This window comes from Emericellopsis cladophorae, assembly GCF_022114955.1.
Source record: "Emericellopsis cladophorae strain MUM 19.33 chromosome Unknown NODE_12_length_473309_cov_116_543296, whole genome shotgun sequence".
Lineage (NCBI taxonomy): Eukaryota > Fungi > Ascomycota > Sordariomycetes > Hypocreales > Bionectriaceae > Emericellopsis > Emericellopsis cladophorae.
The window spans coordinates 272,956-287,389 of NW_026250937.1; the positions used below are offsets into that span (position 1 = coordinate 272,956).

General features: G+C 56.9%; 6 protein-coding genes across 6 annotated transcripts; 2 read left to right on the forward strand and 4 right to left on the reverse strand.

Moving 5' to 3' along the window:
- Nucleotides 1–777: 777 nt before the first annotated feature.
- Nucleotides 778–2,657, reverse strand: J7T54_003624 (putative amino-acid permease; the record flags this gene model as incomplete). Its single annotated transcript, XM_051505127.1, has 3 exons — nucleotides 778–956; nucleotides 1,028–2,089; nucleotides 2,294–2,657. The coding sequence occupies 3 exons, from the start codon at nucleotides 2,655–2,657 to the stop codon at nucleotides 778–780; spliced, it is 1,605 nt and encodes a 534-aa protein (XP_051363468.1).
- Nucleotides 2,658–3,832: 1,175 nt separating this feature from the next.
- J7T54_003625 (ADF-like domain-containing protein) lies at nucleotides 3,833–4,273 on the reverse strand (the record flags this gene model as incomplete). Its single annotated transcript, XM_051505128.1, has 1 exon — nucleotides 3,833–4,273. One exon carries the CDS (start codon nucleotides 4,271–4,273, stop codon nucleotides 3,833–3,835), a length of 441 nt encoding a protein of 146 aa, XP_051363469.1.
- Nucleotides 4,274–5,270: 997 nt separating this feature from the next.
- On the forward strand, nucleotides 5,271–6,777 carry J7T54_003626 (Secernin-like protein; the record flags this gene model as incomplete). Its single annotated transcript, XM_051505129.1, has 2 exons — nucleotides 5,271–5,502; nucleotides 5,702–6,777. 2 exons carry the CDS (start codon nucleotides 5,271–5,273, stop codon nucleotides 6,775–6,777), a joined length of 1,308 nt encoding a protein of 435 aa, XP_051363470.1.
- Nucleotides 6,778–6,821: 44 nt separating this feature from the next.
- On the reverse strand, nucleotides 6,822–9,614 carry J7T54_003627 (A/G-specific adenine DNA glycosylase-like protein; the record flags this gene model as incomplete). Its single annotated transcript, XM_051505130.1, has 2 exons — nucleotides 6,822–8,623; nucleotides 9,044–9,614. The coding sequence occupies 2 exons, from the start codon at nucleotides 9,612–9,614 to the stop codon at nucleotides 6,822–6,824; spliced, it is 2,373 nt and encodes a 790-aa protein (XP_051363471.1).
- A 2,165-nt stretch (nucleotides 9,615–11,779) lies between these two features.
- On the forward strand, nucleotides 11,780–12,538 carry J7T54_003628 (uncharacterized protein; the record flags this gene model as incomplete). Its single annotated transcript, XM_051505131.1, has 1 exon — nucleotides 11,780–12,538. One exon carries the CDS (start codon nucleotides 11,780–11,782, stop codon nucleotides 12,536–12,538), a length of 759 nt encoding a protein of 252 aa, XP_051363472.1.
- A 59-nt stretch (nucleotides 12,539–12,597) lies between these two features.
- On the reverse strand, nucleotides 12,598–13,632 carry J7T54_003629 (Oxidoreductase short-chain dehydrogenase; the record flags this gene model as incomplete). The annotated part of the gene is made up of 2 exons (XM_051505132.1): nucleotides 12,598–13,482; nucleotides 13,570–13,632. 2 exons carry the CDS (start codon nucleotides 13,630–13,632, stop codon nucleotides 12,598–12,600), a joined length of 948 nt encoding a protein of 315 aa, XP_051363473.1.
- Nucleotides 13,633–14,434: the final 802 nt, after the last annotated feature.

Sequence of the window (14,434 nt, forward strand, 5' to 3'; positions counted from 1 at the left end):
GGAGGGAAGCCTTTACAGTGGAGATGCGGGATGGCGATGTGTCTGCTGGCCCCATCCTCTCCCCCGGATTGAAGAAGAAATGGACCGTACAATTTGATAAGGCTGATTATTCGGGACCAGCTTACTTGATCACAAAGCCATTCGTAACCCATCTGCCCATCTCATCAACGCCCCCAAGTGTGCCATTGCAAGCGAATCCTCAGCATGGCGTGACCGTGCAGGCTGCGACTGTTACCCCCCCTTGTCAGGGAACGTTGCCTGCGTGCTGGGGTCCATGAAAAGCTTGGCCTTTTCTTATCGAAACGAGATCCGCATGGGCGAGGCCAGGATAGGAAGGTCGAATCGACCCGGCTTCTTCCTGGTCTGGTCTTGTTTGTGGAAAATTTTCTAGCGATCAAGTTGCTGTCAGCCAGTTGCCTTCCCAAGGCAAGGCGTTGTCTGGTGTTGCATCGCTGTCTACTGCCAGCGAGTTGACACTTGCGACACTTGAGTGATGTATATAATCCTTTTGATCGTCTACAATTCGCCCTCCGTAGATGGCGCCATCATGGCCGCAAGGCATGCCATTGAGCATAGTAGTCTAATGATCCATCACAGTTGTTCTCGGTGAAGTGCGATCACGGGCTCTTGCAATTCGACATGTTATGGCGACGCTCGTCTCTTATGTATTCTCAATATTGGTATCTTCAAAAGCACATTGTGCACGCGCTTAAATACAGGTACTTTACACAACATCAAGCTGGGTTACCAGAGGTTCTGGACTACTTTACCAGCCCCTTACAGCTCCTCCTCCTGGGTAGGAGGACCAGCGTAGTTGTTGTATCCCCAGATAGCGTACCAGATGCCGGAGATCGCAGCAGCGCCGATGAACACGGCGAAGGCATAGTTGAGCGTGTCGGCCGTGACGGGGATCGACGTGGGCATACAGAAGAGAGGCAGAGCCAACAGTGTCCAGGCTGCAGCAGGTTAGACGTGCCCATCTCGGCTAGGGGGGAGGGGAAAAAAAAGGAAAAGAGAAAAAACGTACCGAGAGCGACAATGTTGGTAAAGTAACCCAGGGGGCCGAGGAAGAAGTTGCCCTTCCTGACCTGCTTGCGGCCAGTGAAGAGGTTGATGGCAATGGGGCAGGCATAGGCAGCAGTCAAGCAGATGACACCGACACCGGAGAAGGCGTTGAACGCAAGGGTCGAGCCAAAGTAGATGAGACCGAGGGCCAGCTGGACGATCATGCTGAGCATCATGGCGTTCACGGGCACGTCGAGCTTCTTGTTGACCTTCATCCACAACTTGGCGCCGGGAATAGCGCCGTCACGGGCAAAGGCCCACACGCAACGCGAGGTGGCCGTTGTGCACGCGATGCTGCACATGAGGCACAGGGCGATGAGGGGGATGAGGAGGCCAAAGGCACCACCGGCCGAGCCGACGGCCGACTTGAAGATGGTGGGGATGGGCTGGGCGGACTCGATGTTGATGAGCATCTGGATGTCCGGGAGGACAAAGACAATGGGGATGAGGAAGAGGAGGCCGCCGAGGGTGTTGATGACAATGGTCGCCACCATGGCCTTGGGCACCTGGGTGGAGGGGTCCCTGACCTCCTCGCACATGCTGATGATCATGCCGGTCGACGATGTGGCGTAGCCGGCGTGCAGCAGGCCGACGAAAAAGGACCAGCCGTTGGGCCAGCCGGAAGAGTTGTCCCAGTGGGTGAAGACGTAGTTGGCGCTGCGGCGGCCCTCCTTGGCGAGGACCAGGACGGAGATGACCATGGCAATCACACCGGCAAAGGTCCAGAAGATGGCAGCCGTGTCGAGCATGGGCAGCCACTTGTTCCCGAGGGCCGAGATGGCATTGCACACGAGAGTGATGGCGAGGAAGAGCAGCCAGATCTGCCAGGTGGTGCCGGGGAAGACATCACTAGCCCCGGGCGAGGACTCGAAGACGTTGATGCAGGCGACGATAAAGGTCGTGGCGCCGAATGTCACGGACAGGGTAATGGTAATGTTACCAACCAGGTACAGCCAGCCGCAGATCCAACTCGCGACGCGTTGCCAGCGAGCGGGTGCGAGCATGAAGGCCTGGTAGTACACGCCTATATCACGAGTATCATTAACATGTGTTCATCAATAGCGACGGCGAGGAGAGCATTCGCGCGAAGAGGGGGGAAGGAAGGGCCGTGCGCATCAGACATGGACACGGCGGACAGTGCAGCGCAATGCAATGCAACGCAACGCGAGCAGGGGAGCAAACGGGGTCACAGTACCTCCAGCAGTAGGGTAGACACTTGTGATTTCACCAAGAGAGGCAGCCACGCAGAGGATAATGGCAGAGACGAGGATCCAACCCCAGATGATGGTGACGGGGCCACCGTTGACCAATGGGTAGTAGAGCGTCGTGGACAGACCCCACGGGATCGAGGCGAGCACGAACGACATGAAGGCCACCTGGAGAGTCGAGCGCGAACGGGTCAACTCGGGCTTGTAGCCCAGACCCTCGAGCATGCCGTCGGCGCCATCAGCCTTGGACGGGCGACGAACAGCCGGGGCTTCGCCGCCATAGTTCTGCTGCTCATGCTTGAGATCCATGTGCGGCGGCGGGCTGGAGGAGCTGCTGTCCATGCCGTCGTTTTGACCTGGTCGAAATGTCGATAGGAGGCTCATCACGCGACGTGCTGGGCGAAGCGCGTTGCTGGCAAGCCCCGTGCGTAGGTAAAGTATACAGTGCCGGCGGGCAGTAACACGTGCAGGATTAGATCACCGGGATCAGGCTGGGTGGACTGGTCTGGGGTTGTGCGCCGTGCAGGTCGTCGTCAGCAACAGGCGTCAGTCAGTCAACCAAAGGCGGAGAAGGTCGACAAGGAGGAATTGATGATGGAGAGACAAGGACGGAGGGAGTTCGGGAAGGGGGAATGGACGGGGTAGATAAGATGCAATGCGCATTGGGCCCCTGGTGGAAGGACCGAAGGCGCGCAAGAGTTTGACGGCTGGGATCCGGTGCCGTCGAGTCGACGAACGGGTGGGCCTAACCCAAAGAGGCTTGAGGCCTGGACGGCCTTCCTTCACCTTCAGGATGTACGTACATGCAGTAGGTACGCCAAGGAAGTGTCTCGGCATAACTGAAAGAAAACCTAGTCGGCAGCAACCAACCGAGCGAGTCAGTGCAAGACTGGGGCAGATGGATCGAATGGGGGAGCTCTGCGCGTGTAGATGGCCCAAGTCGGGGCGGGGCCCACGCTGCAGACCCAGCCGTTGCAAGACGCTAACTGTAATGATGGTCAAGGCCGAAACCTTGGCCCTGCCGTGTCCAGTCGTCTCTCTCCGATTCTCTGTTGCCTGGCGGGTCCATCACGTCAGTGCGTGCATAGACGCAACGTAAAACTGATAGAGCTGCCAAGCCTGCCAGAAGCAGATTCGATACGTACTACGGTTTGCGGACTGGCCGATAGAGGGGGGCTCCCAGCTGCCATTGGCTACTCTCAAGATCCGCCGGGCAAGGCCGAGCCTCTGAGCCTGAGATGGATGGGGCACATCGGCCGAATGCAGACGTGATTGGCTGAAGTGAGATGGGGTTGACACTCGATGCGCTGCCCACGTGACTTTAGGTGTGCGCTAGAACAACCGGTAGAACTTTACCTGCAACCTGATCGATTGGTGGTTGGGACCCTGGAATTGTGGACAGGACGGGACGAAGGAGTAGTACGTACTGGACAACACAAGGTGATAATGCATACCCTGAACCATGGGTGTTGGGTGAGTACGTAGTGCGTAGTTTGTCAACACAAGCGACTGTTAGCATCATCAGACAGACATGCAGTCATCAGAGTGAGTCAAGTAGATCAACCACGGCCCCCATTGTAGTCCGCCCCTCCAGCCTTGCGCAGCCTCGTCACGATGTCCTTCTCGTCTAGCTCGCTCCTGTCGTTGGCGGGGATGGCGATGCTGTGGTGCGACAGCACCCTCTTGACCTCGCCGCTCTCGATGCTCACGCGCGCCTTGCGCATCACCCTTGTCCCCTCGCCGATCCAGACGACGACGGCGAACTTGACCCGCGTGCTCTCCTTGTCGTTGGCGTACTCGACGCGCACGTAGCCGTACTGGACCTGGCTGTCGTCCAGCGCCGCCTTCATCTCCTCCAGGCCGCCGCTGCCCGTGCCGCTGAGCTCTAGCTTGTTACCGGACGCGGCCGCGTACGAGATGAGCAGCCAGTTGGTCTCGTCCTTGTCGGAGCGCACAGCGTCGTAGGCCGCCGCAATCTCGGGCGCGTCAAGGCCGGACATGTTGGTCGTGGTGGATGGCGGCAGGACTCGGTCGGCTGGTCGGTTGGTCGGGGGCCTGTGCGCTGTCGACTCGTGGTACTCCGTACCAACGCACGAACGTACGTACGTGAAATTATCGTGGAGTGTTTGCCGGAGGCTTAATTTCGAAAGTGTGGTCGGACGGACGGCACATCTCGTAATTGAGGGGTTTGTTTGGAGGCCCCCGGCCCCCGGAGGGGTCCAGCAGCTTGCCAAGGAGACATCCACATCTCAGATTCTCAATTCAGGGGTAAAACCCGACTGCCCTAGCTATGGGGCCACGGCGATCAAGGCCCCTGGCCAGCCAGCGCTCTGCGATTCGAGAAGCTTGCCAGGACTGCACAGACCGCCGCTGGGCGGCATGAATTTTCTCTTCGTCATGGGAAAGTGAAGATTTGCAGTGAGCAGGCGCTTGACGCGGCATGTGACAGTGACACTGTCGTGCGACTGCAACTCGGCCTCGGAACTGCGGCGTAACAGCTCGAGTCCGCTCGCTGCACTGCGCACTCGATAACTTCAGCCAACAGAAAGCAAGGGAATGAGGTCTACGGCGGTTGAGTTGATGTTACCTTGGTAAGGCTGACCATGCCGCACCAGTGAGTTCAGCGAGTCAGCGACTACCGTATGCAAACCAGGCGACCCCAAGAGAGACCGAGAAAATGCCGGCCACAGTATCAGCAAGCACCATCTCCGACGCTGCCATTGCCGGACGCTTGGCCAGGTGCTCTCTCAACAGATGCTTACCTTACCTTAGGTAGCAAAGCCGAAGGTCGGCCGATCCGATCCGACCTCGTGTGGAGCCCTCACGACTGATGACAGTCATCACTCGAGTCACAATTCGCCTCGATGGAGTCGTTAGGAGAGCTGACGAAGGCAAGAGTCGTGGAGCAAATATCACTGTGAGCTGTTGTACTCTGCGCAACAACAATAACAGCATAACCATCATCATTGATCGCCCAAATTCTCGTACAGCAGCACCATGCTTCCTCTTCTAGGCCTCCTTGGCCTCCTTGGCCTCCTTGGCCTCGCTGCGCCCGCAACAGCAAGCTACGCCTTCTACGTCGGCAAGAACCTCACGGAATCGGGACATGTCCTCCTCGGGGGCACCGGCGAGGAAGTGTCGTCGCATTGGCTCCAGCTCTTCCCAGCCAAGGACCATCTCGCCAATGCCACCATCACCGTCGGCGTGACCCAAGATGCATCCTATCCCGGTAAGCTCATCACCATCCCGCAGGTGAACCACACCTGGCGGTACATGAGCATGGAGTACTCTGATTTCGAGGGGTTCCCCGCGCCACTGACCAACGTCGGCCTGAATGAAAAGGGCGTGGCCGTGCGGGACGTCTAGGCCAGCAACAGCGATGAGCTGGCCGAGATGACGCCCAAGCCCCAGACCGGCGTGCAGTATAGCGACCGCACGCGAGGGCGTCGAGATTATCGGTGACCTGATCAAGAAGCACGGCTTCGCCACGTACGGCGGCAACCCCCACCTGATCGCCGACAAGGACGAGGGCTGGGTCGTCTGGGAGTTTGCCGGGGGCGAGACGCTCTGGGCCGCCGAGCGACTGGGTCCCGACGTTGTCAGGGTCTCGTATCCCGGCTACATTGAGGAGTTCCCCGTCGACTTTGCCGACTCGCGTGACCACATGGGCTCCGAGAACCTCGTGGACTTTGCCGTCGCGCAAGGCTGGTGGGACCCCGACGGCGACGAGCCCTTTCATGTGTTCAAGGCCTATGGCGTCCAGGGGGACAGCTACCACGCGCGCACCGGGGGGTTCAAGTACATGTCGCAGGCCGCCCTAGAGAACGCGACGCTTGCCATGGTGCCCGTGACCGAAAAGGATTTTATGAAGCGCGTACGTGACCCTCGCATCTGTGATGACCAGTCCGGCTACGGCCAGGTGATCCGTGTCTTCGAGCCCGGGGACCCTGACCTGTACCTGATCTGGAATGCCGCCACCGGCTCCGTCGCCGCGCCCTTTGTGCCCTGGTATCTGGGCGTTGAGCATGTGCCCCCTGAATTCGGCCAGCACCGCTACCTGACCACGGGTGCCTCGAGCACCTTTCTCAAGACCGACTATCAGCTCCAGGAGGCTTCGGTCTTTGCCGGTCGCGTCTTCAAGCGCGTGCTGTACTACATGTGTTCTGCGCCCAAGCGCTTCCTCCCGCTCGTCACCGACATGTTCATCTCCTTTGAGGACGAGTCGGCCGCAGCCGTTACCACGTGGGTTGACACGGCGGCAAAGATGCTGCTGGCAACCGGAGACCGTGACGCTGCCCGTAAGATGTTGACTTTCTTCTCCCGCACGCGTGCCTACAAGTCCCTGGAGATTGGCAAGACCCTCACTGATGCCTTGGATGGGTACGCCAAGCTGTCTGGTGCGTGGCAGATACCCAAGGACGATTTGATCAATGAAATGGGGAGCAACGAGACGGTGAATTGCTTGACGGGGATCAACCCAGACGAGCCGGCGGATCAACAGTGACCTTTGATACCCACATTAGCTTGCGTACGTGCTTAGGAAGCATCCTATGAATCAACAAGAGTACAGTGATCCCGCACCAAAGCCCAGCACTTCCTCATCCCAGTCCCCATTGACTCATTCTCGACATTGTCGCTCCACCGACTGGGCTGTTTGTTCTCGTCGCCTGTGGCTGCCACCTCGTCTGTGTCGACCTTGAACAGATGCACATGCATTGTGAGCTTGAGATGCGAAAACAGCCAGGGTACGCTGCCTAGCTCGCCGACATGTTTGAGCTTGCTATCGTTCGTACCCAGAAGTAAAGACACATGGTTCTGCGCAAGGGCCTTGCGCTGCTTCGAGGTCGAACCCTCGCCCGCGTCCAGGATTTTGGAGGGAAACTCCCACAGTCCGGCCAAGAGTCCTTTCTCGGGACGCCGATGGATGAGGAAACTACTGTCGCGTGTCTGAATCGCGCAGACGAGCGTCTCCTCCTCGCGAACCGCCTTCTTTACAACCTTGAGCGGGAACTTCCTGGCGTGGTTCACAATTGTCTCCAGCTCCGCAGCTTTGGTCTTTGCTGCTCCGGCCGCCTTGGCTGGCGCTTCTTTGGTCGAGGGCTTGCTGAAAAAAGACGACAAAGTGGCCTGCTTCTTGCTCGGCTTGCCTGCAACGACGGGTGTTCTTTCAGTCGCGTCTGATTCGTCCTGCGCGTTCTCAAAGGGTTCGCAGAGGGTACAGGCATCCTCAATGTCGGGAGTTGCTACCGGCGATGCCTTGCTGTCCTTGCGATCAGCAAGCTCCCGACCCTCGAGATACGCCCGACACGTGGAAGTTATAGGGCACGCTGCGCAGTTGGGCTTTGGAGCGCATATCGTGCTTCCCAGCTCCATCAGAGCCTGACCCCACCGCCCGGGCTTGTCGCTCCTCGGAATCGTGCTGGGGTCGTTGACCGTACCATCGCCCTGAGCCACGTTCTTGACGAGAGCGTCTGCGGCAGCCCAGAGGGTGTCAATAACGCGCTTGTCCGTCTTCACATTTCCAAGAATACCCAGTTGGCGACTCAGTACGCGCAGCACATTGCCATCGACCATTGGCTCGGGGATACCAAAGACGATGCAGGTAATGGCACCCGCAGTGTACCGTCCCACACCCGGCACTTCCGCTTCCAATTTCTTCGCATCAGCAGGCAGGAGACCTCTGAATTCCTTGTGGCTTACGACATGCTTTGCCGCCTCGTGGATCCTCGTGGCCCGACTGTAATAGCCCAGACCCCTCCATGCGGCCAGCACGTCGTCCGCGTCGGCTGCGGCGAGATCCTGGATTGTAGGCCACTTTTCCATCCATCGGTTCCAGTAGTCAATGACGACCGCCACGCGTGTCTGCTGGAGCATAATCTCGCTGATCCACACTTGATATGCTCGACGCTCGAGTTGCTTTCGGAGCTCGTCCTCGTCGGATATCGTGCTTGGGTCGAGCCATGTCATGCGCCATGGCATGGCACGAGCAGTGCTAATGCTGTCGAACCAATCCAGAAGCGCATTCTGGCCTGCCTTGGCAATTGAGCCATCGAGGAGAAGGGATCTGTGGTAGACGGTGTTGTGCTCGCGATTAGGCATCAAACATGTTGGTTCTGATGGTTCCTGTGTGGCCGTCACGCTGAACAGTTTCTTGTGAAGGCGAGCGGCCTCTTCTTTCGTGCTGCTGACCGTTTTGCGCCGTTTGTTGGGTAGTTCGTCGGGGAAGTCATCGTCAGGTGCTGAAGGCGCGTATGGTGTATCGTCGTCGTTGTCGCTTCCAGACGCGTTTCCCGTCCTCTGGGACTGACGGACAGTCCTCTTGACGGCGGACTTAGAGGCACCGTCCTTCCCTGCGGCGAAATTGGCGGCTACGCGCACAGCTGACCTTTTCGCAGGCATAATGGTCAATGTCCAATTGATGGGTAAAGACCGAATCCTAAGAGCAGGGAAAGGGCATCGCGTGGGTGTCGCGTGAAGTCGTGACGAGGAAATGAGCGGGATTCGGGATTCACTAGTGACACTCGATAGTTGCATCACAGCACAGACATCAATAAGGTAAGTTAAACAACTCATAATACAACATGCTTTTGTTAATGCATTAATCAAAAGTGCATGCTCTCCAAAAAACATGAACGCAAGTACCTGAGTTCCAAGCTTGATCGATCATAAGGGCCAGCCCTGTCAATGTTTGCCTGTGAGCTTTCATATCATCCATGGTCGCCTGCTGTCCGATGCACATGCCCTTGTCCAAGCCCAGTCCTTTTACACACCGCACTTTCGCAGACGAGTCAAAAAGTGCTCATCCTTCAGTTCCTCGAGCTTGATGCCAAACAAGCTAGCGTACAAAGGCGCAAGAAGATTCTGCGCGCAGGGTCGGAAGTCGCCGCTCGTCTTGCACCTGTCCACAAAACCGCACGCGTGCAAAGCTCTGTGCACGGCATCCTCAAAGGCCATGCCCTCCAGGTTCAGCTTGACCTCCGCCAGCATCCAATTGATATCCAGGGGGGGTGGGCGAGATGAGGAGCTGGACGCCCGATGCCACTCAAACGTGGCATCGATAGTGGCACGTCGGATCCACTGCGCCTTCACCTCCCTGAAGTACGGAGCACTGATGTAGGTAGGGTGGAGGACTTCGTCAAGACGTTCCTTCGCCGCAGCATCCGTGGAATAGTGCACCATGTCGTGTATCAGAACGCGGATCCTGTAGCCAACATTCGAATCGGCGCTGATGGCTGTCGTCGTGGATGGTGTCGGTGTTGGCGGTGGTGTCAGTAGGCTCCCTCGGCCAGTGATGCTGCTGCGTGTGGCTCCAAGCGTTGTATGTGGAATTGGGTCGGCCATGTGGCCCTGAAATGGACTTGCCATGATGGAATGAAAACGTTGGATAAGCGAGCGTGATCAAGACTGCCCTCGCGTCACGAACGCTGGTGAGCAGAAGCGTACGGGGCGGCGAAAGGCACGCGGGGACAGCTATATATACAAGGTGCACTCCGTCCTGAGCACATGATTCTAACGCGCAAACAGTTTACCTTAGTCTCGGACGTCGAGGAGGCAATTCAGTGGGAACGGTGTCAAAGCCGTCAAATACTAATAAGGCGTGCACACCTTGGAAGAGTATCGCCCGGTGGTGGCTTGCGTCCTCAACAAAAAACTCCACCGCCGGCATATGTCGATAGTCGATCCGGGCATCCGCGAGCAGGGAGGGAAATTGGTTTTCGATACGTGAACTGATCAAGAAGAAGAAGAAGTTCTGGTCATGATAGGCTGCCAGTAATGGAACATGGATGATTGTGCTCATCACACAAGTAGTTCGCAAGGTATTATACGTGTAGCCCACGATTGACTTCACTGCATATAATCTATTGCGGGAGGTTAAGGGATGGCTACAAAGGGGCAGTTGCAAATTTAGCGTCTCGATAAGGTACGTTGACCTTGAGTGTGCCTTGAGCTGAGTCGACGTATAAAGCACTTTCGACCGCACTAGAATTAAGCTTATTCCTAGCCCTCAAGTTGACCAGAAGTCTAATTCACCAGCGGCTTCCTGGAGTACCTGAGCCTCGAAGTCAACCTCGTATTGGTGCCGGATCCCCCAACGGCGTTGCTAGCGCGTGTATACCAAGGGTAGCAGAGTGTTTGTGCGCACCACGGTCGGCACAAGACGAGAGACTCACATATGCTGCACGTCTGCTGACCAGGAATAGAAATCAAGGATGGGTGGAGGGTATTGGAAAGGCCGAGTCGTCTGAAGCATTCGCGGCCATGGACGTCTGCAGTCGTCACGTCCACTAGTTGGCGAGCTGCCTAAACTGTAGTTAGATAACTGCATGTCATCATCGAGGGGCGACAACGCGGGGCCTATTACATGTAAGCTGAGCGTTGGCGGACGCTGACCTAGGAGAGCGGCAGAGAGACGATGAATGAAAAGTTCTCGATGGGCGGTCTCTATTCATGATCACAAGCAACCCAAACACCGTGGCTTCTCAGCTGTCACAGTCCTCTCTTTCCATTCATTGAGGCTGGGCTGGTTTCTTTATTTGTTTCCCCTGGGCGCCGCCTACAGCAAGCCACTCGTAATGCTATCAAGTAAAGACTTCTTTGCCTGAAGCAGAACCCGCGAGGAATTCTCAGGGAAGCAAACATAGGCCCATTCTCTTCTTAGGGGTGACAGGTCCGCGGACAGGAGAAAGGGTTCGAGCGACTTGCGCGATGCGCACGTGGTTGCTGACTGACTAGTCAACCTGTTTCGATTCACAAGAATAACTAAGGAGAATTTGGACTATGACACAAGCTAGCATTGACCCCCGGTGATGCTGCTTGATGGCCGCCCTAGGGGTCGAGGACAGACCCTGCAGAGCTTGGGGTCGGCGCTAGCTATAACACACCAGCGCTTCCTGGCACTGCGGACAGGAACTGGGGATTGACTTCTTGTCTCCGTACTAAGCCTCAAGGAACTCCTTTACCACCTCTTATACCCTGCCATCCCCTTACCCATCCCATCATCGCGTTCTCCGGGAGGCGGCAAGTTGGATGACACTGTAGCGCAGACGATCGTCATGGTACGTCCCTCTAATGGAGAAATGTGTAGTATTTACCAAAGTTCGCGGCCATCGGAGCAAGTCGTGACCCGTCGTCTAATGGGGCTGCGAGGGTGATCTTTACTCAACCTAGTTGCGGAAGCGCCGGGATGGGGCACCTAATAAGGGGGCCCATGTTGCCCTTGCGTTGTCCCATGTCAAACTGGTCCCTCACCAGACAATCAATTCATAATACATCACAGAGTATGATTAATATGGCGCAGTTGCAGCAGAGGGAACATGAACAGTATACAGTGATGTTTCATCACCCCGGGATGCGGTCCGCTACTCGGAACCCCGGCACGGAGGGTTATCCTCCATATTGTAAGCATCAAACAACGCGAAACAAGGGACACGTATATAATGACTGCTGTCTCACCAAGCCAAAATGAAGTTCAGTAACCGATACGAGCGACCACGATACTGCCCACAATGAAGTCTCTGTCCATCCTCGCAACGGCGACACTCGCATCCGCCGCGGTTCTCTGGGACGGTCGCCTCAACGATCTCGAGTCGGCAGAGGACCTGAACAAATGGTCCTGGGCAACTCCCGTGGGACCATACCAGTATTACATCCACGGCAATGGTCCGGTGACCGAATATGTCGAATTCAGCCCCGAGCACAAGAACCCCAACGACACCGCCTCGGCCCAGGGCGTCAAGATCACCCTGACGGACACGGCGTACTGGAATGGCCAGAACATGCGTCGTACGGAGCTCATCCCCGAGACAGACGCCGCGATCGCTTCCGGCAAAGTCTGGTACCACTTCAGCATCTCGCGATCCGCCATCAACCCACCGAGCCAAGCGAGGGAGCACCAGATTGCCTTCTTCGAGAATCATTTCACTGAACTCAAGTATGGCGGTTCAGGGACCACGTGCGACTCTCTCCGTTGGCAGGTCAGCGGCCAGGACAAGTGGGCCATTGCTTTTGGCGACGACGTCTGGCACAACATTGCGTACGAGATTGACTTTGCCGAGGGAAGCGTCGGTCTCTGGCACTCGACGGGCGCGGAACCCCTGGAGGAGGTCGTCGCTCCCATGTCGGTGGGTGCGAGCAGCAATGGCGCAGACTGGCACGTTGGTGTTCTCGAGCTTCCCAACGGGGACGCTGATGCAGATGAGGATCTCTTCTTCTCGGGCGTGTACATTGAAGACGGCGCAATCACGACAGACGTCTCGGGGCCGTAGGAACGGAGATGATTGGGATTCAGAGGGGGGGTATATACAAAATAAAGTCGCAAATGCTTTCAGACATATTCCTTGACCTGCTCCTGGAGCCACTCCCAGAACTTGCGCGCTGTGCCTTTGCCGCCCTCGCTCTCGTCCTTGGCGTTTTCCTGCAGGCTCTTGGATATGGTACCCCGACGTCCAAAGGGGATGACCCAGTCGCGGTTCTTGACTTCGGGGGCGAACGCAGCGTAGAGCTCAGTGTATGCGCCATTGACGACGGGGTAGCTGAAGAGCCAATGGAGGTTCTGTCCGAGGAGGCCTGCGGTGCGCCCCAGGTCGCTCTTCAGGTTGCCTGGGTTCATGCTGACACTGACAATGCCGTCGTCTCCGAATCGCCTGCCGTACTCCATGCCCTGGAAGTAATTACCGGCCTTGCTCACGCCGTACTGGTAAGTGTTGGGTCGCCAGGTGTGGTAGTCGAGGTTGGAGAGGTCAACACCACACGCGGGCGCGAACGCCTCGGCGGCAGAGGAGGCCACCCACATCACCCGCGTGCTGCCAGCAGGCGACGTTTTGGCCGAGGCTTGCAGCAGCGGTGTGAGTTTCTTGGTGAAGAGAAAGGGGCCGACGCAGTTGGTGCCCAGTTGCATCTCGTAGTCTTGCTTCGTCTTGGTCCCGTTGCCAGGCATCATGACCCCGGCATTGTTGAAGAGGTAGTCCAGCTTGGTCTCCTGGGCGGTGAACTGGTCGGCCGCCTGGGCCACGGCCGGCAAGTCGCCCAGGTCAAGGCTCAGGAATGTCAGCTTGCCCTTGGAGGAGGGCTGCGACGTCTTAATGTCCTCAATGGCGGATTGAGCCTTGGACTCGGTCCGGCAGGCGACGTAGACAGAGGCATTCTTGGAGTAGAGGATACGGGCCACTTCCTTGCCCACACCAGTGTTGGAGCCGGTCACGATGCAGACCTGACAGATTGTTAGCTATCCTGACCTGACGTTGGAGTGAGATGGGTGAGGATGGAGCTTGCTTGCCTTGTCAGTGAGATCTGGCACGTTGGCCTCTGTGAATTTGGCCTTTGGCGGGAAGGCCTGGCTAAGGACATTGAAATTGAGCATGCTGGCAGTCTTGACTTTTGAGTATGCTATAGGATCACTGAGGGAGGTGAGAGAGCAGGGAGACAGTGTTGGGACTTGGTTTTCCTGAATGGCCGATGGTTGAGGTGCACGTCATGAGTTTCTCGAGTCCTTGACGTTGACTCCCCTGGAGTTGCGGAGCCTTTGCCAGGAGCTGCCTTCATAGGTTGGTTTTCACCCTTCGATTTGCCGAGGCCGGGGATTGATGTGCGGGCAGTGTCCAGCCACATCTAGAGCCATTTGGGTGGCCATCTTGCGAGCCGAAGACTGGAACATACATGCCTTTACGCGCACCCATGATTGTCGCCAAATTCTGAGATAGTTCAAGGTTGGAGGAGTGAAGAGACTGGCTTTGAGGTTCGTGTGTTCGAAATCTTCTAGTGCTGACAGGCCAATGTTGTACCAAATCACATGTGTCAATCCTGCGCCTGAAAATGCATGTGTTCAACGCAACCGTCAGCAGCACCCATCTCACCGTCACATGCAACAGAGGCAACGCAAAAGAGCAGGGGGGAATATGTGTCAGTTCAGAAAGAAGCTCTTCTGATACGACAATACGTTTATTTGTCGTCAAAGATTTTCAGAGGGACAGTCTTGTGGCTGCCATTCCTGACACAGCAAGGACTGCTCGCCCTCGGTGGACCGCGACCGGTGATAACCTCCAGTCTCGACGCACTTCCCAAGTAGCAAACAATATGCGAGGGTGCCGACTTAGAACGGAACGGGCCGACGATGCCAAGCGTATGATTGATGGTAGTGATGTTGCTATGCTGATGTCCCTTGT